At 49.6% G+C, this 16,002-nt stretch overlaps 1 protein-coding gene across 4 annotated transcripts in view; it reads left to right on the forward strand.

The window, feature by feature from the left end:
* Nucleotides 1-16,002, forward strand: part of LOC144488677 (C-type lectin domain family 17, member A-like) — a 53,550-nt gene that overhangs the window by 15,643 nt on the left and 21,905 nt on the right. The window contains exon 8 of one of the 4 annotated variants that reach the window (XR_013496638.1): nucleotides 1,960-2,261. The exons of 1 other annotated variant lie outside the window; for it this stretch is intronic. Coding sequence is in view for 2 of the 3 variants with exons in the window: in XM_078206766.1 (XP_078062892.1) it covers nucleotides 1,960-2,155 (196 nt within the window). In the remaining variant the exon portion in view is untranslated. Of the gene's footprint in view, nucleotides 1-1,959; nucleotides 3,326-16,002 lie in introns of those variants that run through there. 2 more of the 4 variants (XM_078206766.1, XM_078206768.1) reach the window with 2 other exon arrangements.

Genomic DNA, 16,002 nt, shown 5'->3' on the forward strand with positions numbered 1-16,002 from the left:
TTGATACAGGGCTATGGGGAGCGAGTGGGACAGTGGGATTAGTTTGGGGATTGATACAGGGCTATGGGGAGAGGGTGGGGCAGTGGGATTAGTTTGGGGATTGATACAGGGCTATGGAGAGAGAGTGGGACAGTGGGATTAGTTTGGGGATTGATACAGGGCTATGGGGAGAGAGTGGGGCATTGGGATTAGTTTGGGGATTGATACAGGGCTATGTGGAGAGAGTGGGGCAGTGGGATTAGTTTGGGGATTGATACAGGGCTATGGGGAGAGAGTGGGGCAGTGGGATTAGTTTGGGGATTGATACAGGGCTATGGGGAGAGAGTGGGACAGTGGGAGTAGTTTGGAGATTGATTTAGGGCTATGGGGAGAGAGTGGGACAGTGGGATTAGTTTAGGGGATTGATACAGGGCTATGGGGAGAGAGCGGGGGCAGTGGGATTAGTTTGGGAATTGATACAGGGCTATGGGGAGAGAGCGGGTCAGTGGGATTAGTTTGGGGATTGATACAGGGCTATGGGGAGAGAGTGGGACAGTGGGAGTAGTTTGGAGATTGATTTAGGGCTATGGGGAGAGAGTGGGACAGTGGGATTAGTTTAGGGGATTGATACAGGGCTATGGGGAGAGAGCGGGGCAGTGGGATTCGTTTGGGGATTGATACAGGGCTATGGGGAGAGAGCGGGACAGTGGGATTAGTTTGGGGATTGATACAGGGCTATGGGGAGAGAGTGGGACAGTGGGATTAGTTTGGGGATTGATACAGGGCTATGGGGAGAGAGTGGGACAGTGGGATTAGTTTGGGATTGATACAGGGCTATGAGGAGAAAGCGGGGCAGTCGGGTTAGTTTGGGGATTGATACAGGGCTATGGGGAGAGAGCGGGACAGTGGGATTAGTTTGGGGATTGATACAGGGCTATGGGGAGAGATTGGGACAGTGGGTTTAGTTTGGGGATTGATTCAGGGCTATGGGGAGAGAGTGGGGCAGTGGGATTAGTTTGGGATTGATACAGGGCTATGAGGAGAGAGTGGGACAGTGGGATTTGTTTGGGGATTGATAAAGGGCGATGGGGAGAGAGTGGGGACAGTGGGATTAGTTAGGTGATTGATACAGGGCTATGGGGAGAGAGCGGGACAGTGGGATTAGTTTGGGGATTGATACAGGGCAATGGGGAGAGAGCGGGGCAGTGGGATTAGTTTGGGGTTTGATACAGGGCTATGGAGAGAGCGGGACAGTGGGATTAGTTTGAGGTTTGTTCCAGGGCTATGGGGAAAGAGTGGGGCAGTGGGATTAGTTTGGGATTGATCCAGGGCTATGGGGAAAGAGTGGGGCAGTGGGATTAGTGTGGGGATTGATACAGGGCTATGGGGAAAGAGTGGGGCAGTGGGATTAGTGTGGGGATTGATACAGGGCTATGGGGAGAGAGTGGGGCAGTGGGATTAGTTTGGGATTGATAAAGGGCTATGGGGAGAGAGTGGGGACAGTGGGATTAGTTAGGTGATTGATACAGGGCTATGGGGAGAGAGCGGGACAGTGGGATTAGTTTGGGGATTGATACAGGGCAATGGGGAGAGAGCGGGGCAGTGGGATTAGTTTGGGGTTTGATACAGGGCTATGGAGAGAGCGGGACAGTGGGATTAGTTTGAGAGTTGTTCCAGGGCTATGGGTAAAGAGTGGGGCAGTGGGATTAGTTTGGGATTGATCCAGGGCTATGGGGAAAGTGTGGGGCAGTGGGATTAGTGTGGGGATTGATACAGGGCTATGGGGAAAGAGTGGGGCAGTGGGATTAGTGTGGGGATTGATACAGGGCTATGGGGAGAGAGTGGGGCAGTGGGATTAGTTTGGGATTGATACAGGGCTATGGGGAGAGTGTGGGGGAGTGGGATTATTTTGGGATTGATCCGAGTCTGTTGGAATTTTTTCCTAACTCTGAATGGAATTTAATGGATATCTTTCCACAGTCAAAGTGATTCTCATTGGCTGAACAACCAACCGGACAATGCGAACAATGAGGACTGTGGCACATTTTCGAAAGAGTACCGTGGAAGGACATTTGGATTTAATGATGTTCGCTGCAACAGAGTTTTCCATTTTATCTGTGAGAAACCGGCTCCATCCGGCATCGGGGCAGCTGACTTTGAGAAATATTGTCCCTGAAGAGAGACTGGGACACAGAAAGAGAGACCCAGGATTTTGTAAAGATCCCCTCTCTATATCCCTCTGTTCCCAGTGTGTCCTCTCTCTATGTCCCTCTGTTCCCAGTGTGTCCTCTCTCTCTATCCCTCTGTTCCCCAGTGTGTCCTCTCTCTCTATCCCTCTGTTCCCCAGTGTGTCCTCTCTCTATATCCCTCTGTTCCCCAGTGTGTCCTCTCTCTGTATCCTCTGTTCCCCAGTGTGTCCTCTCTCTATATCCCTCTGTTCCCCAGTTTGTCCTCTCTCTATATCCCTCTGTTCCCCAGTGTGTCCTCTCTCTATATCCCTCTGTTCCCCAGTGTGTCCTCTCTCTATATCCCTCTGTTCCCCAGTTTGTCCTCTCTCTATATCCCTCTGTTCCCCAGTGTGTCCTCTCTCTATATCCCTCTGTTCCCCAGTGTGTCCTCTCTCTCTATCCCTCTGTTCCCCAGTGTGTCCTCTCTCTATATCCCTCTGTTTCCCAGTGTGTCCTCTCTCTATATCCCTCTGTTCCCCAGTGTGTCCTCTCTCTATATCCCTCTGTACCCCAGTGTGTCCTCTCTCTATATCCCTCTGTTCCCCAGTGTGTCCTCTCTCTATATCCCTCTGTTCCCCAGTGTGTCCTCTCTCTCTATCCCTCTGTTCCCCAGTGTGTCCTCTCTCTATATCCCTCTGTTCCCCAGTGTGTCCTCTCTCTATATCCCTCTGTTCCCCAGTGTGTCTTCACTCTATATCCCTCTGTTCCCCAGTGTGTCCTCTCTCTATATCCCTCTGTTCCCCAGTGTGTCCTCTCTCTATATCCCTCTGTTCCCCAGTGTGTCCTCTCTCTATATCCCTCTGTTCCCCAGTGTGTCCTCTCTCTATATGCCTCTGTTCCCCAGTGTGTCCTCTCTCAATATCCCTCTGTTCCCCAGTGTGTCCTCTCTCTATATCCCTCTGTTCCACCGTGTTTGTTCTCCACGTCCCCGTGTCTGGATCTTTTGCTGTTTTTGAAGTTTGCACTGAACATTGTGGTGAATCCTAATTACTAAAAGCTTTACTTGTGTTGCCCAGACTTTGTATCGGAGACGGATCCTGGAAAACAAACCGGGAATCATCCCACCCGGCATTTGCAAGAAATAAAATCCTTCTTTTGTTTGAAGCTTACATACTTCGAATGGTTGGTTCAATGTTTTTTCCACATGTCCTGACACTGTAGATGGTCAGTGCCCGTCTGCCCAAACCCCAAAGGGAAAAAAAGAGAAGCTGCCACAACAGTTTGCAATTTGTATATTATGAGGATGTATCTGAAATCAGGGTAATTAACCATCTCACCTCTTATAATGATTTTATCTTTTGAATTTAAACATTTATTGAAATAAAGAATACCAGTAACATCTGAAGACACAGGGAATAACTTCCCACAATTAACAGTTCCTTCTAACAACATGTCTGTGGTCACTGGAGACCACAACTCAGGTTGTTTAATGTGTTGGTTCAGGAATGATCTTCCTTATATCAATAATTAACGATGCTTAACAAGGGCGGCACGGTAGCACAGTGGTTAGCACTGCGGCTTCACAGCTCCAGGGACCTGGGTTCGATTCCCGCTCGGGTCACTGTCTGTGTGGAGTTTTGCACATTCTCCTCGTGTCTGCGTGGGTTTCCTCCGGGTGCTCCGGTTTCCTCCCACAGTCTAAAGATGTGCGGGTTAGGTTGATTGGCTGTGCTAAAATTGCCCCTTAGTGTCCTGAGATGAGTAGGTTAGAGGGATTAGCGGGTAAAATGTGTAGGGATACGGGGGTAGGGCCTGGGTGGGATTGTGGTCGGTGCAGACTCGATGGGCCGAATGGCCTCTTTCTGCTCTGCAGGGTTCTATGATCTATGAATAACAGAAACTCCGCAGAACATGAACAAGTGTTTGAAAACAGGAGCACTAGAAAAACAGTCCTTGTTTTCAGGAACATGCTCTTGCAGACTGGAGATCCCTCCAAAAGCCCACACACTCTCGGAAACCCTGACAGAAGCTTGACGGTTGTGTTGCGACCTACAGTAGACTACTGATGAATCTTCTAACCAGCTGCTCATGGCACGCGATCCCGTGTTGTCATACTGAACATGGAAACACAATGTTTTCCCTTCATTTTCCATTTTCATCCTCATCGCCAGAGTGACGCGGTAACTTGGCGACACAAAGAAGGTCATGGAATGCGTTTTCTTTCAGATGATTCTCTTAAATTTAACGACTAATTGCAAAGTTCAACAATGACCAGTCACTCAGCAGAATGAGAATAACAGGAACAATAATGAAAACAGGAGCACTGGAAAAACAGGTCTTGCTCAGGGAATTATGCCCAAAAGCCCGCCAGAACCCACACACTCCAGGCAGACAGCTGTAGAACAACTGCATCGAGGGAAAGACTTAAACAAACACTCTGTCATCAAAGCATTTACATTCTGGTACAATTCCTCAGAGCACATTGTCCTCAATAAAATCATGCATAACACCCCTTTCCAAGGCAACAGTCCTAACAGATTGTCTCAATGCGAAACATCCAGTTAAAGTCCCAAACATTTCCTTGCCACTCTCGGGAAAATAATTTCATTAGTTCATAAGATATAGGAGCAGAATTAGGCCACTCGGCCCATCGAGTCCGCTCCGCCATTCGATCGCGGCTGATACGCTCCTCATCCCCATTTTCCTGCCTCCCCCCCATAACCCTTCAACCCCATTCCCAATTAAAAATCTGTCCAACTCCTCCTTAAATTTACTCACTGTCCCGGCATCCACCGCGATTTGGGGCAGCGAATTCCTCAGATTCACAACCCTTTGGGAGAAGTCGTTCCTCCTCAACTCTGTTTTAAATTTCCTACTCCTTCTCCTCAGACGATGACCTCTCATCCTCGAATGTACAACAAGAGGAAGCATCCGCTCCACGTCTACTTTACCCATAACCTTTTGTCATCTTGTACACCTCAATTTGATCTCCCCTCATTCTTCTCAATTCCAGAGAGTATCGGCCTCAACTGTTCAATCTCTCTTCATTCGACAATCCCCTCATCCCTGGAATCAATCTAGTGAACCTCCTCTGAACTGCCTCCAATGCCACTACATCTTTCCTCAAAGATGGGAACCAAAACTTTGCCCAATACTCCAGGTATACAAGGCTTTAGAATTTCCACTCTCCAGAACAGATCAAGTTTTCTTTATATGACCTTCTGGCTCCAATATGTATCAATTTAACTGATTATTTTGCCTTTCACCTTTACGATCTCCCAATTGTATATGTTCCTTTTCCAATCCCACATTCAACTTGGAAGTCAAGCACGCAAGTGAAAGAGAAAGGTAGAAATCTTCAGATAGAGAGATGAAGAGAGAGGGAGGAAAAGAAAGGGAGAGTTTGATGAGGCGAAGTTTATTTATTAGTGTCACAAGTCGGCTTACCTTAACACTGCAATGAAGTTACTGTGAAAATCCCCTCGTCGCCACAGTCCGGCGCCTGATCGGGTACACTGAAGGAGAATTTAGCACGACCCAATGCACCCTAACCCGCAAGTCTTTCGGACTGTGGGAGGAAACCGGAGCGCCCAGAGGAAACCCACGCAGACACGGGGAGAATGTGCAGACTCTGCACAGATTGTGACCCAAGCGGGGAATCGAACCTGGGTCGCTGGCGCAGTGAGGCAGCAGTGTTAACCACTGAGGAACAGAGAAAGAAGCAGAAAGAGACAGAGAGAGTTTGAGAGAGGAAGAGAGACACACACAGAAAGAGAGAGAGAGAGAGTTTGAGAGATGTGGAGAGGGATTGGGTCCGAGGGGTTGCGATCCAAGTCGTCAGTACAACCAATCTCCAACACCGATCTAAGGGGAAGTGGCATTGTGAAAGGAACAAACTGTCAACAAGAGTTTGGAGGAAGTTCTCACGCTCACATCAAAACTGAGGAGAGACTGAGACTCAACTGGGAGGAAGGGAAGGAGACGGGAGAGGAGTGGAGAGTGAAAGTGAGGGAGGCAGAGAGAGACAGAGGAACACACACAGACACAAAGAATGGAGCCGAGCGGAGACCATATCAATACGCAAGGAAAGAATGAGGAAAGAACAATACACAGAGCAGGTAAGAGAAATTCGTAATAGAGAGAGAGATAGAGAGGGAGATAGAGAGACAGAGACAGAGAGAGAGGGGAGGGGGGATGGAGAGAGAGGGAGAGAGAGAGAGGGACAGAGACAGAGAAAGAGAGAGAGGGAGAGAGTGAGAGAGATATAGACAGAGAGAGAAACAGAGGGTGGGAGAGACAGAGACAGAGACAAAGAGAGAGAGACAGACAGACAGAGAGACAGAGAGACAGGGAAATGAGGGACAGTATTTCAACAGGAGAGTGGAGAAGGAGTTTTACTCTGTATCTAAATCCTTGCAATACCTCTCCTGGGAGTGTTTGATGGGGGACAGTGTAGAGGGAGCTTTACTCTGTATCTAACCCCGTGCTGTACCTGTCCTGGGAGTGTTTGATGGGGACAGTGTAGAGGGAGCTTTACTCTGTATCTAACCCCGTGCTGTACCTGTCCTGGGAGTGTTTGGTGGGGACAGTGTAGAGGGAGCTTTACTCTGTATCTAACCCCATGCTGTCCCTGTCCTGGGAGTGTTTGATGGGGACAGTGTCGAGGGAGCTTTACTCTGTATCTAACCCCGGGCTATACCTGTCCTGGGAGTGTTTGATGGGGGACAGTGTCGAGGGAGCTTTACTCTGTATCTAACCCCGTGCTGTACCTGTCCTGGGTGTGTTTGATGGGGGCAGTGTAGATGGAGCTTTACTCTGTATCTAACCCCGTGCTGTACCTGTCCTGGGAGTGTTTGATGGGGACAGTGTAGAGGGAGCTTTACTCTGTATCTAACCCCGTGCTGTACCTGTCCTGGGAGTGTTTGATGGGGACAGTGTAAAGGGAGCTTTACTCTGTATCGTACCCCGTGCTGTAACTGTCCTGGGAGTGTTTGATGGGGGACAGTGTAGAGGGAGCTTTACTCTGTATCTAACCCCGTGCTGTGCCTGTCCTGGGAATGTTTGATGGGGGACAGTGTAGAGGGAGCTTTACTCTGTATCTAACCCTGTGCTGTACCTGTCCTGGGAGTGTTTGATGGGGGACAGTGCAGAGGGAGCTTTACTCTGTATCTAACCCCATGCTGTCCCTGTCCTGGGAGTGTTTGATGGGGACAGTGTCGAGGGAGCTTTACTCTGTATCTAACCCCGTGCTGTACCTGTCCTGGGAGTGTTTGATGGGGGACAGTGTAGAGGGAGCTTTACTCTGTATCTAACCCCGTGCTGTACCTGTCCTGTGAGTGTTTGATGGGGACAGTGTAGAGGGAGCTTTACTCTGTATCTAAATCCTTGCAATACCTCTCCTGGGAGTGTTTGATGGGGGACAGTGTAGAGGGAGCTTTACTCTGTATCTAACCCCGTGCTGTACCTGTCCTGGGAGTGTTTGATGGGGACAGTGTAGAGGGAGCTTTACTCTGTATCTAACCCCGTGCTGTACCTGTCCTGGGAGTGTTTGGTGGGGACAGTGTAGAGGGAGCTTTACTCTGTATCTAACCCCATGCTGTCCCTGTCCTGGGAGTGTTTGATGGGGACAGTGTCGAGGGAGCTTTACTCTGTATCTAACCCCGTGCTATACCTGTCCTGGGAGTGTTTGATGGGGGACAGTGTCGAGGGAGCTTTACTCTGTATCTAACCCCGTGCTGTACCTGTCCTGGGTGTGTTTGATGGGGGCAGTGTAGATGGAGCTTTACTCTGTATCTAACCCCGTGCTGTACCTGTCCTGGGAGTGTTTGATGGGGACAGTGTAGAGGGAGCTTTACTCTGTATCTAACCCCGTGCTGTACCTGTCCTGGGAGTGTTTGATGGGGACAGTGTAAAGGGAGCTTTACTCTGTATCGAACCCCGTGCTGTAACTGTCCTGGGAGTGTTTGATGGGGGACAGTGTAGAGGGAGCTTTACTCTGTATCTAACCCCGTGCTGTGCCTGTCCTGGGAATGTTTGATGGGGGACAGTGTAGAGGGAGCTTTACTCTGTATCTAACCCTGTGCTGTACCTGTCCTGGGAGTGTTTGATGGGGGACAGTGCAGAGGGAGCTTTACTCTGTATCTAACCCCATGCTGTCCCTGTCCTGGGAGTGTTTGATGGGGACAGTGTCGAGGGAGCTTTACTCTGTATCTAACCCCGTGCTGTACCTGTCCTGGGAGTGTTTGATGGGGGACAGTGCAGAGGGAGCTTTACTCTGTATCTAACCCCATGCTGTCCCTGTCCTGGGAGTGTTTGATGGGGACAGTGTCGAGGGAGCTTTACTCTGTATCTAACCCCGTGCTGTACCTGTCTTGGGAGTGTTTGATGGGGGACAGTGTAGAGGGAGCTTTACTCTGTATCTAACCCCGTGCTGTACCTGTCCTGGGTGTGTTTGATGGGGGCAGTGTAGATGGAGCTTTACTCTGTATCTAACCCCGTGCTGTACCTGTCCTGGGAGTGTTTGATGGGGACAGTGTAGAGGGAGCTTTACTCTGTATCTAACCCCGTGCTGTACCTGTCCTGGGAGTGTTTGATGGGGACAGTGTAAAGGGAGCTTTACTCTGTATCGAACACCGTGCTGTATCTGTCCTGGGAGTGTTTGATGGGCGACAGTGTAGAGGGAGCTTTACTCTGTATCTAACCCCGTGCTGTGCCTGTCCTGGGAATGTTTGATGGGGGACAGTGTAGCGGGAGCTTTACTCTGTATCTAACCCTGTGCTGTACCTGTCCTGGGAGTGTTTGATGGGGGACAGTGCAGAGGGAGCAATACTCTGTATCTAACCCCGTGCTGTACCTGTCCTGGGAGAGTTTGATGGGGACAGTGTAGAGGGAGCTTTACTCTGTATCTAACCCCGTGCTGTATCTGTCCTGGGAATGTTTGATGGGGACAGTGTAGAGGGAGCTTTACTCTGTATCTAACCCCGTGCTGTACCTGTCCTGGGAGTGTTTGATGGGGGACAGTGGAGAGGGAGCTTTACTCTGTATCTAACCCCGTGCTGTACCTGTCCTGGGAGTGTTTGATGGGGGACAGTGGAGAGGGAGCTTTACTCTGTATCTAACCCCGTGCTGTACCTGTCCTGGGAGTGTTTGATGGGAGACAGTGTAGAGGGAGCTTTACTCTGTATCTCACCCCGTGCTGTACCTGTCCTGGGAGTGTTTGATGGGGACAGTGTAGAGGGAGATTTACTCTGTATCTAACCCCGTGCTGTACCTGCCCTGGGAGTGTTTGATGGGGACAGTGTAGAGGGAGCTTTACGCTGTATCTAACCCCGTGCTGTACCTGCCCTGGGAGTGTTTGATGGGGACAGTGTAGAGGGAGCTTTACTCTGTATCTAACCCCGTGCTGTACCTGTCCTGGGAGTGTTTGATGGGGGACAGTGTAGAGGGAGCTTTACTCTGTATTTAACCCCGTGCTGTACCTGTCCTGGGAGTGTTTGATGGGGACAGTGTAGAGGGAGCTTTACTCTGTATCTAACCCCGTGCTGTACCGGTCCTGGGAGTGTTTGATGGGGACAGTGTAGAGGGAGCTTTACTCTGTATCTAACCCCGTGCTGTACCTGTCCTGGGTGTGTTTGATGGGGGACAGTGTAGAGGGAGCTTTACTCTGTATCTAACCCCGTGCTGTACCTGTCCTGGGAGTGTTTGATGGGGACAGTGTAGAGGGAGCTTTACTCTGTATCTAACCCCGTGCTGTACCTGTCCTGGGAGTGCTTGATGGGGGACAGTGTAGAAGGAGCTTTACTCTGTATCTAACCCCGTGCTGTACCTGTCCTGGGAGTGTTTGATGGGGACAGTGTAGAGGGAGCTTTACTCTGTATCTAACCCCGTGCTGTACCTGTCCTGGGAGTGTTTGATGGGGGACAGTGTAGAGGGAGCTTTACTCTGTGTCTAACCCCGTGCTGTACCTGTCCTGGGAGTGTTTGATGGGGGACAGTGTAGAGGGAGCTTTACTCTGTATCTAACCCCGTGCTGTCCCTGTCCTGGGAGTGTTTGATGGGGACAGTGTAGAGGGAGCTTTACTCTGTATCTAACCCCGTGCTGTCGCTGTCCTGGGAGTGTTTGATGGGGACAGTGTAGAGGGAGCTTTACTCTGTATCTAACCCCGTGCTGTACCTGTCCTGGGAGTGTTTGATGGGGACAGTGTAGAGGGATCTTTACTCTGTATCTGCCTTTGATTGATTTATTTATTTTTCAGTTAAATTTGTGTTAAAAATCGGAGGGTTTTTTTTCCAAAACAGGAAGTAGGCCCAGGAGAAGCCTGGGAAGGTTTTTGGAGGGTTTAAAAGCAGGCCGCACTTTTGAGCGGGCAGCGTCGGGAGCGGGTAGTGGAGTGAGTGGGAAGCAGAGTGAGAGTTGACGGGCTTTGGTTCATCGGGATTTGGCGTAAACAGGAAGAGGTGGGGTAGGTTTAGACAGTTTTTCCTGTGTCATTGGAAGAAAGGGGGAATTATGATTGTGAGGCCAGTTTGCTGTTCTCAGTGTCGGATGTGGGAGGTCCTGGAGTCAGCTAGCCTGCCGGACGCCCATATCTGCGCCAGTTGCGTCGAGCTGCAGATCCTAAGGGACCGCGTTGGGGAACTGGAACTGCAGCTCAATGACCTTCGTCTGGTTAGGGAGAATGAGGAGGGGATGGAGAGGAGTTACATTCAGGAGGTCACACCGGGGCCACGAGAGACGGACAAGTGGGTCACGGTTAGAACATAAGAACATAAGAAATAGGAGCAGGAGTAGGCCATCTGGCCCCTCGAGCCTGCCCCGCCATTCAATAAGATCATGGCTGATCTGACGTGGATCAGTTCCACTTACCCGCCTGATCCCCATAACCCTTAATTCCCTTACCGATCAGGAATCCATCCATCCGCGCTTTAAACATATTCAGCGAGGTAGCCTCCACCACCTCAGTGGGCAGAGAATTCCAGAGATTCACCACCCTCTGGGAGAAGAAGTTCCTCCTCAACTCTGTCTTAAACCGACCCCCCTTTATTTTGAGGCTGTGTGTCCTCTAGTTTTAACTTCCTTACTAAGTGGAAAGAATCTCTCCGCCTCCACCCTATCCAGCCCCCGCATTATCTTATAAGTCTCCATAAGATCCCCCCTCATCCTTCTAAACTCCAACGAGTACAAACCCAATCTCCTCAGCCTCTCCTCATAATCCAAACCCCTCATCTCCGGTATCAACCTGGTGAACCTTCTCTGCACTCCCTCCAATGCCAATATATCCTTCCTCATATAAGGGGACCAATCCTGCACACAGTATTCCAGCTGCGGCCTCACCAATGCCCTGTTCAGGTGCATCAAGACATCCCTGCTTTTATATTCTATCCCCCTCGCGATATAGGCCAACATCCCATTTGCCTTCTTGATCACCTGTTGTACCTGCAGACTGGGCTTTTGCGTCTCATGCACAAGGACCCCCAGGTCCCTTTGCACGGTAGCATGTTTTAATTTGTTTCCATTGAGATAGCAATCCCATTTGTTATTATTTCCTCCAAAGTGTATAACCTCGCATTTCTCAACGTTATACTCCATTTGCCATATCCTCGCCCACTCACTCAGCCTGTCCAAATCTCTCTGCAGATCTTCTCCGTCCTCCATACGATTCACTTTTCCACTTATCTTTGTGTCGTCTGCAAACTTCGTTACCCTACACTCCGTCCCCTCCTCCAGATCATCTATATAAATGGTAAACAGTTGCGGCCCGAGTACCGATCCCTGCGGCACGCCACTAGTTACCTTCCTCCAACCGGAAAAACACCCATTTATTCCGACTCTTTGCTTCCTGTCGGATAGCCAGTCCCCAATCCACTTTAACACACTACCCCCAACTCCGTGTGCCCTAATCTTCTTCAGCAGCCTTTTATGGGGCACCTTATCAAACGCCTTTTGGAAATCCAAAAACACCGCATCCACCGGTTCTCCTCCATCAACCGCCCTAGTCACATCTTCCCCTTAGGAATGGGAAGGGGAAGGGTCAGGTACGAGAGAGTACCCCAGTGGCTGTGCCGCTTAACAATAAGTACTCCTGTTTGGGTGCTGTTGGGGGGAGCAGCCTACCTGGGGGAAGCAACAGTGGCCGTACCTCTGGGGCAGAGTCCGACCCGGCAGCTCAGAAGGGGAGGGAAAGGGAGGATGAGCAAACTGACCACAGCACCAAGGTACAGGGAGCCATCCAAGTGGGGGGAGAAACAAAAAATGTCGTAGAAATTGGGGATAGTACACTTTTGGATGTTGTTGGGGCGGGACGACTTAGCAGGGGTAAGCAATGGTGTACAGGTCACTGGCTCAGAGTCTGTCCTTGTGGCTCAGAAGGGAAGGGGGGAGAGGAGTAGAGGATTAGTCATTGGGGACTCCATAGTTAAAGGGACGGATAGGAGATTCTGTGGGAACGAGAGAGACTCGCGGTCGGTCTGTTGCCTCCCAGCAGCCAGAGTCCACGATGTCTCGGATCGTGTTTTCGATAGGGGGAGGGGGACCAGCCCCAAGTTGTGGTTCACATCGGCACTCCAGACATAGGTAGGAAAAGGGATGGGGATATAAGGCAGAAATTCAGGGAGTTAGGGTGGAAGCTTAGGGCTAGAACAAACAAAGTTGTTATCTCTGGTTTGTTACCCGTGCCACGTGATAGTGAGGAGAGGAATAGGGAGAGAGAGCAGTTGAACACGTGGTTACAGGGATGGTGCAGGAGGGAGGGATTCGGATACCTGGACAATTGGGGCTCTTTCTGGGGTAGGTGGGACCTCTACAAACAGGATGGTCTGCACCTGAACCAGAGGGGTACCAATATCTTGGGGGGGGGGGGAAATTTGCTAATGCTCTTCGGGAGGGTTTAAACTCATTCAGCAGGGGGGTGGGTACCTGAATTGTAGCTCCAGTGTGCAGGAGGTTGAGAGTAGTGAGGTCATGGATGAGGTTTCAGAGTCGCAGGAGTGTACTGACAGGCAGGAAGGTGGTTTGAAGTGTGTATACTTCAACGCCAGGAGCATCCGGAATAAGGTGGGTGAGCTTGCAGCATGGGTTGGGACCTGGGATTTCGATGTTGTGGCCATTTCGGAGACATGGATAGAGCAGGGACAGGAATGGTTGTTGCAGGTTCCGGGGTTTAGATGTTTCAGTGAAATCAGGGAAGGTGGTAAAAGAGGGGGAGGTGTGGCATTGTTAGTCAAGGACAGTATTACGGTGGCAGAAAGGACCTTTGATGAGGACTCGTCTACTGAGGTAGTTTGGGCTGAGGTTAGAAACAGGAAAGGAGAGGTCACCCTGTTGGGAGTTTTTTTATAGACCTCCGAAAAGTTCCAGAGATGTAGAGGAAAAGATTGCAAAGATGATTCTGGATAGGAGCGAAAGTAACAGGGTAGTTGTACTGGGGGACTTTAACTTTACAAATATTGACTGGAAAAGCTATAGTTTGAGTACTTTAGAGGGGTCGGTTTTTGTCCAGTGTGTGCAGGAGGGTTTCCTGACGCAGTATGTAGGTAGACCAACAAGAGGCGAGGCCACATTGGATTTGGTACTGGGTAATGAACCAGACCAGGTGTTAGATTTGGAGGGAAGTGAGCACTTTGGTGACAGTGACCACAATTCGATTACGTTTACCTTAGCAATGGAAAAGGATAGGTATATACCAAAGGGCAAGAGTTATAGCTGGGGGAAAGGAAATTATGATGCGATTAGGCAAGATTTAGCTGGCATAGGTTGGGGAAGGAAACTGCAGGGGATGGGCACAATTGTAATGTGGAACTTGTTCAAGGAACAGCTGCGATGCATCCTCGATAAATATGTACCTGTCAGGCAGGGAGGAAGCAGACGTGTGAGGGAACCGTGGTTTGCTAAGGAGGTTGAATCTCTTGAAGAGGAAGAAGGAGACTTATGTTAAGATGAGACGTGAAGGCTCAGTTAGGGCACTTGAGAGTTACAAGTTAGCCTGGAAGGACCTAAAGAAAGAGTTAAGAAGAGCCAGGAGGGGACATGAGAAGTCTTTGGCGGGTAGGATCAAGGAAAACCCGAAAGCTTTCTATAGGTATGTCAGGAGTAAAAGAATGACTAGGGTAAGATTAGGACCAGTCAAGGACAGGAGTGGGAAGTTGTGCGTGGAGTCTGAAGAGATAGGAGAGGCACTAAATGAATATTTTTTGTCGGTATTCACACTGGAGGGGGACAGTGTTGTTGAGGGGAGTACTGAGATGCAGGCTGTTGGACTGGATGGGATTGATGTTCATAAGGAGGAGGTGTTCGCAATTCTGGAAGGGGTAAAAATAGATAAGTCCCCAGGGCCGGATGGGATTTATCCTAGGATTCTCTGGGAGGCTGGAGAGGAGATTGCAGAGCCTTTGGCTTTGATCTTTGTGTCGTCATTGTCTACAGGAACAGTGCCAGAAGACTGGAGGAGAGCAAATGTTGTCCCCTTGTTCAAGAAGGGGAGTAGGGACAACCCTGGTAATTATAGACCGGTGAGCCTTACTTCTGTTGTGGGCAAAGTATTGGAAAGGATTACAAGAGATAGGATTTATAATCACCCAGAAAGGAATAATTTGATTAGGGATAGTCAGCACGGTTTTGTGAAGGGTAGGTCGTGCCTCACAAACCTTATTGAGTTCTTTGAGAAGGTGACCAAAGAGGTGGATGAGGGTAAAGCGGTTGATGTGGTGTATATGGATTTCAGCAAAGCGTTTGATAAGGTTCCCCATGGTAAGCTTTTGCAGAAAATATGGACACATGGGATTGAGGGTGATTTAGTGGTTTGGATCAGGAATTGGCTAGCTGTAAGAAAACAGAGGGTGGTGGTTGATGGGAAATATTCATCCTGGAGTTCAGTTATTAGTGGTGTACTGCAAGGATCTGTTTTGGGGCCACTGCTGTTTGTCATTTTTATGAATGACCTGGATGAGGGCGTGGAAGGATGGATTAGTAAATTTGCGGATGACACTAAAGTCGGTGGAGTTGTAGACAGTGTGGAGGGAAGTGGCAGGTTACAGAGGGACATAGATAAGCTGCAGAGCTGGGCTGAGAGGTGGCAAATGGAGTTTAATGCGGAAAAGTGTGAGGTGATTCACTTTGGAAGGAGTAACAGGAATACAGAGTACTGGGCTAATGGTAAGATACTTGGTAGTGTGGATGAACAGAGGGATCTGGGTGTCCATGTGCATAGATCCCTGAAAGTTGGCATCCAGGTTGATAGGGTTGTTAAGAAGGTGTACGGTGTGTTAGCTTTTATTGGTAGAGGGATTGAGTTTCGGAGCCAGGAGGTCATGCTGCAACTGTACAAAACTCTGGTGCGGCCGCATTTGGAGTATTGCGTACAGTTCTGGTCGCCGCGTTATAGGAAAGATGTGGAAGTGTTGGAAAGGTTGCAGAGGAGATTTACCAGGATGTTCCCTGGTATGGTGGGAAAATCGTATGAGGAAAGGCTGAGGGGCTTGAGGTTGTTTTCATTAGAGAGAAGAAGTTTAAGAGGTGACTTAATAGAGGCATACAAGCTGATCAGAGGATTAGATAGGGTGGATAGTGAGAGCCTTTTTCCTCGGATGGTGATAGCAAGCATGAGGAGACATAGCTTTAAATTGAGGGGTGAGAGATATAGGACAGATGTTAGAGGTAGGTTCTTTACTCAGAGAGTAGTAAGGGCGTGGAATGCCCTGCCTGCAACAGTGGTGGACTCGTCAACGTTGAGAGCATTCAAATGGTTATTGGATAAACATATGGATGATATTGGAATAGTGTAGATTAGAGGGGCTTTAGATTGGTTCCACTGGTCGGCGCAACATCGAGGGCCGAAGGGCCTGTACTGCGCTGTAATGTT

Source organism: Mustelus asterias, unplaced genomic scaffold (assembly GCF_964213995.1).
Source record: "Mustelus asterias unplaced genomic scaffold, sMusAst1.hap1.1 HAP1_SCAFFOLD_1763, whole genome shotgun sequence".
NCBI classification, from domain to species: Eukaryota; Metazoa; Chordata; class Chondrichthyes; order Carcharhiniformes; family Triakidae; genus Mustelus; species Mustelus asterias.